At 41.2% G+C, this 10,379-nt stretch overlaps 1 protein-coding gene across 1 annotated transcript; it reads left to right on the top strand.

The window, feature by feature from the left end:
- Window positions 1–1,676: 1,676 nt before the first annotated feature.
- Window positions 1,677–2,642, top strand: LOC144752632 (taste receptor type 2 member 40-like). The gene has a single exon (XM_078640513.1). The coding sequence runs from the start codon at window positions 1,677–1,679 to the stop codon at window positions 2,640–2,642; it is 966 nt and encodes a 321-aa protein (XP_078496639.1).
- The last annotated feature ends 7,737 nt before the right edge of the window (window positions 2,643–10,379 follow it).

The following is a 10,379-nucleotide window of genomic DNA, read 5'->3' on the forward strand; positions in this document are numbered from 1 at the left end:
CAAATAATTTTTTTACTAATACTTAAAAGATTTAAAAAACAAAAACAATAGCAAATTATATATAAATAAATATAAATATAATTTTACTATAATATATTTAAATAATGTTATTAAATAAAAAAAAATAATGTTTTATCCAATATACATTAAAATATTTGCACCCCAAAAAAGATCACATTAAAAAAATTATTTACAATTTTCAATAATTTCTTTATTAAAACTCATGTAAAACCAACATTTTAAAATGGCTCCCCACCCTTATCCCTTATAAACCCAACATCCTGCTCCTAAAAATATGTGAGAATAAAAGAAAAACAAAAATTTTAACATTAAAAAATAAATTTAAACATATAAACTAACTACAACTAAAATAATAAAAAATAACTTAAACATTAAACAAAAACAAAAAAATACAAACAGTCGATATTATTTACAACAATATTTTGCCATTGATATTTTCAAAATCGATATTTCTAAAATACATAAAAATCAATATCTTTAACAATGAAAAAATGTACCTCAATATTTTACACCGTCGATATTCTTGACTCGATATTCATGCAAATTAATATTTCTTCATCGATATTCTGTCTCTTCACCTTCTTGACTACAGTCCAGAAGTAATTCAATGCACTGAAATATCTTGGCCACTTCTTTTGGTTACAGTTGTAAATTATGATGACTTCAACTATGCCTGTGGGTTTAGAATCCATCATGGCTTTGTCTTTGGTTACAGAGGTGTTTCATGATGTGTATCTAGTTGGGCATCCTTTCTAGCTTGACTAAGGACTAAGAGATGAGGTGAGTAGATTGTAGTAGGGGACTGGGAGTTCTCTAGCCTTGAAATGGTCTTTAAGTAAAAGTCAACAAAGAATATCTACATTAAACATTTGCAGCGTATCTTCACCAACTCCCTTCCTGTTCATACTGGAGGTGAGTGGTTACACTTGTCTCAGGATCTCTTTCAAGCAAGTGGCCACTTCCACTTTCCCCTGAACCACCCCCCCACCCTGAAATGCATCTTTATGTATTTCAAATCCAGGAAAAATCGTTCCCCGCATGAAAGAGGGCTACTTGCCAAATCAGTTGTAATTCACCTTACTAGGTAATGCTGTTGGCTGCTGTGGTCACTTTCAACACTTCTCTTCATCCTTTCTTCCCACCTACAAATTTTAGAATTCACAATCTCTTTACTGAAGTGCAAGTGGTAAGTGCTTTGGAACGTTGTTGATGCAGTCACAATCTGCTTCTTTGTTTCAGTTTAGAGTCCATGATGCCCATAGAACTGCTTCCCGGAAGCCCAAAGAAGCAGAGGTCAAGACTTCATCATCCATTTAACAAGACAGTTTCTCCTGCTGTCTCTTCTGGTCCCTCAAGAAACAATGCCACCCCAAAGAAGTCTATTCTTGAGCTACGGGGGTTCTGGGACAGTATATTTGAGTTATCAGGTGACAGAAAGAAGGGCAGCACTATAAAATAGTATTGTTGAATCATAATATGTAAGGAACTTAAAGTCTGCCTGCAGAGAAGTGACAGCAACTCTAGATTTGTCATTGATTTATGATATGTATGCTTAATGTTTACAGCTGACCAGAACCACCAAAGCAGTCTTCTTCAGAGATGTATCTCTCTCCAGCCGATTTTCAGAGTGGAGTCCAAGATTTGGACAGGGTGCAATGGTTCCTCTATTCATTCTGATCTCTCTCGCCATCCTGGTTGTCACTGCGTTCTGGGGAATCATCACCAACACCTTAATTGTGGTCATAAACATTAAGTTCTGGGTACAGAATGGAAGCCCCACCTCCTGTGACCAAATCCTTCTCACCCAAGCAGTGCTCAGCATCTGCTTTCAGTGCACCAATGCTGCTAATGACTTCCTGCTTCTCCTCTGGAGCCAGCTGTACTTCTCAGATCAGGTCTTTCCGGTCATTTATGTCCTGCTGCTCTTCACCATCTTCTCCAGCTTTTGGTTCACGGTGTGCCTCTGCGGCTTCTATTGCATCAGCATCGTCTCTTTCCAGCAGCCTCTCTTCGTCCTCCTAAAGGCGAAGCTGCCCATTCTGGTGCCCTGGCTGCTCCTATGGTCAGTACTGCTTTCCCTCTTCACCAGTATCCCAGCGGCCTGGAATATACAGAGAGAAGCGGCTGTCACCGCAGTGGACAACTTCACTACAGAGGTCAGTGCTCTACCAAAACTCAGCAAACGCTACCTGCTTCTGTCCAGCACCCTGGGCTGCTGCCTGCCCCTCCTACTGGTTGGCATGTTCAACCTGCTCATCATCCACTCTCTTTGTGCCCACAGTAGGCGGATGCAGCGAGGAGGCATGGTTGGGTTCAGCAGCCCTCGCCTCGGGGCCAGCATTGGTGCTGCCAGAATGGTGACGTCTCTGCTCTTTCTCTACATCTTCTTTTACACATCAGAGATTTTACTCATCCTGAAGACCTTTGCCGCAGTAAGCCCCTGGTTCTGCCTCTGCCTGTTTGTCATCTATGCATACTCCCCTCTGCAGTCCATCATTCTCATCTGCGGCAGCCCCAAGCTGAGGCGGGAGACTCTGGGGATCTTGCAGGCATGGAGACTTGTGCAAAGAGGTCTCCCAGTAAGTCAGCTGGTGGCATCACTAGTACAGCAGGCACAGTGAAAACAGGCCCACTACCACGTGATGCAGTGGCAATGTATGCATGTCATTTGTACATATCCCCCATTACCAAGGATAACCACGGCTGGCATGACTGTCAAATAAACAGAGGGCACTGCTATACATTTCAAAGTGAAAGGTAAAGACACTCTGAAGATTATCACAGAAGACGGTTTCCCAAACAATAAAAAGCGCAGAGACGAAGTTATCATCCAGAATGGTTTATTTTTTATGCTCGAAATCATGTAATTTCATGCTGTAGGTGATTGTAGATTGATCTCCCCTTTTTGTGGTATTCCCTTAGTGTTCATTGCAAATAAGCATATAAAAGAAATCATGTTACAAACAATAACATAGCTATACAAGAAACTGATATAATACAGCTTAGATATCCTAACATGCACTGACGGTGAAACATTTTTCATAATTGTTTTACATTTTAACGTTGCAAAATCACTGAAAGGCAGCACATAGCACTATACTGTATTTCCAGTTTTTATCTGACTAAATAAACAAATGAATAAGTAAAGCAGCTCTAGCATCTTCCTCAAACAGTGTCTCACACTTACACACATTTCCATCCTTCTTAAGGATGCATTTTTCATTTCTTCAAGAATGACTAAGACAAAGCATATCCCTCGTTTTAATAATGAAATAAAAAGTAAAATATCCTCATAGATGACATTTCTTTTCTTAGTTTATTTTTTTAAACAATAAATATGCTCCTGTTACCTATTGAATGACTATACTATCATTTAGTATGTCTACTAGTCTTAAATAAAAAGAGTCATATTTCGAATTTGGCAGGGAGCCAATTTCAGTGCTTAATTTGAGCTGGTGGTTGCCAGTGGGAGTCACTGTCACTCATTTTTGGGGTCCGGCACTTATTTTTCCTCATCAGCATTTTGGGCGAGCAAGAGAGTTAAACACACACAAAGCAAAAAGAGAAAGACTGCATTTTTTTTTTTTAAATGGAGACCTGCAAGAGTCAAATAAAGGGGTAGAGTGTGTTTGTCAGTGATTAAAAAGGCATGAGGTGACTTCGAGACTATGCAGCCTTGCTCTTTGGTGCACCAGTGCCGGCTGTGGATTTTTGAGCAGAGCGTTGGGCACCAGCACTTAGGGGGTCATTAGGATGACGGGCGGACTTTGTCCGCCCGCCATCCTGTCGGTATTTGGGACCACCCGCCATAAGGGTAGGGGGGCCCGTTGGGGGTATTAGGATGTGCCCGCCACAGTGGCGGGCACATCCTGTATTTTTAGCATTGTGGCGGGTGGTGCTCTCTGCACCACCCGCCACAATGCTAAAAATGCATTTCAGCATTTGCATTTACAAAGCGGCAGGCACCGCACGGTGCCTGCCGCTTTGTAAATGCAAATGAAGGGGGGGTACCACAGGTACCCCCCCGTATGCACCCCCGCCTCTTCTTCACTCTGGAGGACTGCAGGGGACCCCAAGAGTGAAGACTGCATGCCTTTCCGTGGCGGCATCGCCGCTGCGGAAAGGCACCTTAAAACAACTATCATAATATGGCTGGCGGTGTCTAATAGACACCGCCACCATATTATTCCTTTTCCGCCCCGGCCGCAAGGCGACCGGGGCGGAAAAGCGGCGGACGGTCTTTCTGTCTGCCGAGGTCCCCCGCCATACTAATATGGCGGGGGGGAAACGAGTGTGGATGTCGGGTGGATTGCCCCCGCCAGGCCAGCGGTAGCTACCGCCAGCCTGGCGGGGGCAATCCGCCCGACATCCTAATGGGCCCCTTAGTCTTCTTCATACATTTTGCAGTGCACTGCCCTACCATGTAGGAGAAAGGATATTGCTCCACTCCCCTGGTGGAAGAAAACCTAGTTTATTAAGAGATCCCCACTAGGCAGGTTGTGGTACTCCGCTGAAAGCACTAAAACTGCTGGACGATGATCCAGCCCATTTGATCTTGCATTACTGGGCCTCACGGTGTGGTGGAGAATGCAGATTCTCATAAGTTAAATGCATAGAGAATCATGATTTTATTAAAGACTAGGAGGCTAGCAGTATGCATATTACTTTTATTTACCACTTCTGAGCAGCAAACACTTCAAAGATAAAACTTTAGAATAGAACTTTGAACACTCAACAATAGGAATAGAACATTATGGTCCCATAAAACCTTGCCATCCGCCGTCTTCTTCCTCTTTTGTTTCCAACTCCTTCAATCCTCGCCTTGTGATATCCCAAAATCTTGTCCAATTTTTAGACCTGAATGAAAGTTACAACCACAAACAGATCCTAATTCTCTGCAAAAAAAACAAAATCCTAAATATAATACAAAAATGTACTTGGTAAAAATTTATCATATCACATTCCTTAAACACACACTTCAATAATAAATGTACAGAACTGCTATCTAAACACTTATTACATATAAAGCCTTACACTACCCAATCCCACAACTAGGGTGGGAGGGTGGTATAATGCTAACCTCTTAGTCTTTATTAAAATAACGATTCTCTAGCAGTTAATCTATAAGAATCAACATTTTATGGCAAGACAGGAGGCCAGCATTTTGCATGTTCAAAGCCTTCTAAAACTTTATTTAAAACATGCTCTATATGTTTGAAATAAAATATTCTAAAAATCTCTGCATTAGACCAATCTGCCACCTTTATAATCTCCCCCCGGCTACCACCATTGATAAAAGCCTTGCTAGACATGGCATCCCTGACAGAATGCGCTGTAAAAAGATACAATGATGTACCAAAAATAAATAACCTATGGAGCAATACTTACCACTAGCCCCAATACCAATTACCAAATAATCAGTCAGTTGGCAGTGAAGAAGGGTCAATCATTTATTAAACAAAATACTCTATAGAGGAGCCTCTCTGACCCTCTCCCATCGTTTCCACAAAGAAGACTGCTGGCTTACAGTCAAAACCAGGCAGATATACTTTCAGTGAACACATGAAGTCACCCTACATGGAAAGTTACAAGTTGGTTCAGGGGGCCTTAAGAAGGACCATATATGGCACACATAATTGGTTCAAAGCTTTAGCTATTCATTACTGGGGAGGTCAGGAAGGGTGACTCCCTTTCATCTTGGTGCTTGGGAGTATATTCATGAAGCCTCCAGGAATGTGCTTATCGCACTCAGAGCCAGATGTGAACTTGAGTGTCACGACACAGAGAGAACAGTTCACTTCCAGCTGCCTTTTGGTAACTCAAATATTGGGATCCTGTCTGCTGAGCAGAAAGAACACGTGACTACAGCTCAGAATAGGATATGGCCAACAAAATGGCGTCTACATGGTTTTCGGCCTAGTTTACTAATACAAAGGGGAAAACACTAAAATGCTGCTACTTAACTGAAAGGAAATACATGAGTAATTGTCCATATATATAATATATGAAAGGATATATAGGTACATCATGCTAACAAATATATAACTATGTCTAATGCTACAGAAAGGGGGAAGAACCGGATTTTCATCCCTCAACAAATCCACAACTGCTTCTTTCATAACAGACCTTAGCCATCTTTCTATAATAGCTGTAGTAACTTCTTTAAATGGTTTAACATACGAGATCAATATCTCATCTACCCTATGATTCCTGATCTCTATTACTCTACTCTCATCTTCTTTCAAACACCGAACAACACAGAATTTCAGACTTGCATCAAACCTAGGACAAAACACTGAATTCAACATCATCTTTGTTCTTTCCCAGATTTCAAAAAGAACCGCATGAGGTTGATAACACCTAGAAGTAATTTCCAAAGCACTAACATCTGAAACTCTTTCAAAATGAACCATGCACAAGAAAGTTGCCAACTTCCATGTCAATTCTCTCAGGCCCAAATATTTATTTGCAAGCCAACTCTCAAACAATTTGAAAATCAAATCAACATCCCATACAGTATTATATCTAGCTTTAGGAGGTCTTTTGAATCTTATCCCCCATAACCCTGCACACAACAGGACTTCTTCCTATAGACATATTCTGCAACAAAGCATGACCTGCTAATATTGCATATCTATAACAGTTCCCTGTTCTGTAGAGCACGGGATTCAAATCCCTTGCCACACACCAACATAGCTAAACTGACCATGCACTCTTATATCTCTATCGAGTTCCTACTTCCCAGGACTCATTGAGCAATTTAGAAGTCATCTGCGAAAGCTTTGAGAATCTATTGGATCCCCTCATATTTTCCAAACTACTCAGTTGAGCGAACCTGCCTCCACTAAAGAATGTTCTATTCCTTCCTCTCTCACTAACATTCCTCTGTAAGCATTGATTAAAAAGGGGACACCCATCACAATCTACATCACAGAAGGGAACCATGCCTGTGAACTACAAAAAGGAGTCACTAACATAATCCGACCTGTATCAACACCCTCCGAATCATAGCAAACGCATACCCATGCAACTTTCTCCAATTCTGAGTAAATGCATCCACAGCCACAGGTCTGCCTCCAACTGAAATATTCTCTACACTGGTGTGTCAGTCTTGAAGCAAACAGATCCACATTCAAAGGCCCCCATTTGAATTTGAATCTCCTGACAAAGAACCCTGTCCAGCTTCCTATCACTGCAATCCATCAAGTTCCTTAAATTCAAATCCGCTACAAAATTCTGCAACCCTGCTGATACTGATCCTGCATAGCACTCTTTTGTTCTAGGCAAAATTCCCATAAGTCTTTTGCCACCTCTGTCAATTTCCTGATCTGCTTCCTCCTAGCCTGTTTATGTAGGTTACTTCAGTTATATTGTCCTTCTTGAGAAGTACAGAGCCACCCATGAACAAAGTTTTGAAACTTCGCAATGCAAAACTCCCTGCTTTCATCTCTAAATAATTTATATGTTCCATCTTTTCCATCTAGTTCCAAACTCCACCTGTCTCCTGTGTTGAGCACAAAGCTCACCAACCAGAATTGTTTGCATCGGTTTCTAACACAAAATCTATTCTAAGTCCAAATATTGCTCGCCCATTCAAGGCCTTCACATTTTCCAGCCACCAGCCTAATTCCTTCCTTGCTTCCTCTATGAACGTTACATAATGCCTGTACCATAAACCATCTGCCATACCAGCTGTCTTTAATCTTTGTAAAGCCCTGTGGTGCAATGGATCTGGAAACACTGACTGCATGAAAGAGGATAAAAGACCAATAATCCTTTTCAAATCTCACAACTTCACCAGCTGTTTCAACAATAAAGATCTCACTTCTTGCCTTATTTCTTATATTTATTTCTGGTAATAAAAGTTGACCTTTCACAGTCACCACCACAAATCCTAAAAATTCCAGAGATTATGTTGGCTCCAATACTGACTTTTCTAAATATATGAGAAATCCCAAGGACTCCAGAAGGGATGTCACTGTTTTCAACTGTAATTTCAACAATGAAACTTCCTGATTCATGAGCAATACGTTGTCTAGATAAATGACCATACGTTCACCTCTTTCCCTTAAGAAGCAACTATTGAGCTCATTACAATCGTGAAACACCAAGGGACTGAAGATGACCTGAACGGTAGACAAACGTATTGGTACAAATTACCTTACCACCTGAACTGAAGATATTTTTTACTTTCTTTCAACATAGGAATTGTAAATTAAGCATACTTCAGATCCAACTTTACCAACCAATCCAAATCATGTTAGACATCTCTCAACAGATGGACGCCTTCCATCTTGAAATGCCTGCAAATTGTTCTCCAAACATCCTCAAAATGTCTTAACCATCCACCAACCTTTTTTTGGATAAAACCAGTACAAATCCTCAGGCTCGCACTCACCTGGAATTGCTGCCGATTATCCTCTGCCCATTATGGCCCTTGAACTGGACCCCCTTCCTCTTTGAGGGTAAAATCCACACTGATTCTGGGAACCTCAGAAGAATCCCCTACAGGTCCCCTGGGACGTATTAGAAGCTACAGCCAAGAGGTTGCCCTCTCCTCCCAGCCAAGCCAGAAAAAGTATTTGGACCTCCAAACAACCTACGCATATTAAACTGCGCCATATCCAATGCAATGAAAGTATGCACGCATTTTCCCAATGCCTTAACTAGACCATCTCCAAAAAGCATCCTTTTGGGATCCTCACTTGATTCCTTATGTGCGAAATCTCCCAATTTGGGATTAATGAGTGGCAAAAGAGCCTTACATCTCTCAGGAATAAGCCCTGCATTTGCATTGCCGAGAAAATAAAGTGCCCTCTGGCACCATCCTCTCAATAGAATAATATCCAGATCTGAACCTTTCAATTATGCCTCCTCTGCCATGTAAACATCCTAGCCAGAGGCCCTAGTGTGTCCAGGGGTTTATCCTCACATTGTTTTAGAGATTTCTCAAGACCTCTCCTCGGATCCCTACCCAACTTAACATGTAGGTGATCAACTCAGGATCCAGATTTGGAGTCATCCAATTCTTTTCACCAATCACAGGGCAGGAATAATCTTCTCTCAAATCACGGCATTCCTCTATTTCTAAGGTTTGTTGAATACAATGCCTGATATAAACTGCCACGTGACTCATAGGCCACCAATCGGACCCTTGGGGATGACGAATCTCCTTAGGGTCAAAAGGCTTCTGGCCAAGTGGATCCACCACCGTTTTTCCCCTTTACCTTTAACATTTTCGCTATTTCCAAAATCATCATCCAAATTATCCTTATAATTCAAATCAAAATTGTATTCATCCAAATCTTCATCACCAAATCTATACACAGGGAAAGCCTGCCCCTCTGTAGAGTTGCCAGGAATACCATCTCTTTGCGAGCTGCTTTGGACTTCTCGTCCCTCTGCACCATGCTCCAGGTGCTTTCTTTTACCAGAGCATTTACCTCCTTGTCCTCTGTAAGCTCTCTCCTCTCAATCAGAGAGTGAAAAATATTAATTTTCATAATCTGCATGACTCCTTTTCCTATTAGCCAAAGCAAACCTCACAGAATCCTGTACCAAACTTCTAATTTAATCTGTGAACTATTTCTTAATTATATCCTCTTGATCTCCACTTCCATTCTCAACATCAGCAATGTTTTAAAATTAATCTCTTTACAAATTACAAATCTATCTCAAAGCCCAAAAGGTCACCGTCCTACCTAAAATGCCCAAAAAATTAATTCTCACACACCCAATAGATTATTCAACGATGCGCACTTAGTCAGGCAATTGCCATTACTCAACCAGCATTACCTGTTGCCTGGCAACATGTTTGTCATCTTGAAACATGCCCAATTTGCTGATGAAAAGCAATTTGATACCTTCCAATGGAAGTCCAATTCAAAATGGCACCTCCGATCGGAAATTGCTCACATTCTGAATCTAAATTTCCCTAAACAACACTAAATCTACTCAACCTTAAATATCACCCAAAATAAGCCAACTCGTCATATAATGCAAGCCTTGAATTCTTAAGTGTTCTGCGCAACAATGCGCATGACAACAAAATGGCTGCTGAAACCTTGCAATGCAGCGGCGAACCTCACTTCTCAAATGAGGCAGTTTACTCATGATGATACACGTAGTAACGCTTCTGCTGTTAACAATTGCTAGCCCACAAATGCAGCCATACGGCTCCACTGCCGAAACCTCTCACTCCTCACTGTAGCCACCAAACCTCGCCCTCTAATGGCAAGCGCTGCTAAAGCTACTGTTTCTCAATTAAAAAATATAAATCTGTAAAACGTATCTTCCTAAAACTTAACCCCCCGTTTTAACCTCCCTCATGAAAAAATAAATAATTCTAAGCATTTATT

Source organism: Lissotriton helveticus, chromosome 5_1 (assembly GCF_964261635.1).
Source record: "Lissotriton helveticus chromosome 5_1, aLisHel1.1, whole genome shotgun sequence".
Taxonomy (NCBI): Eukaryota; Metazoa; Chordata; class Amphibia; order Caudata; family Salamandridae; genus Lissotriton; species Lissotriton helveticus.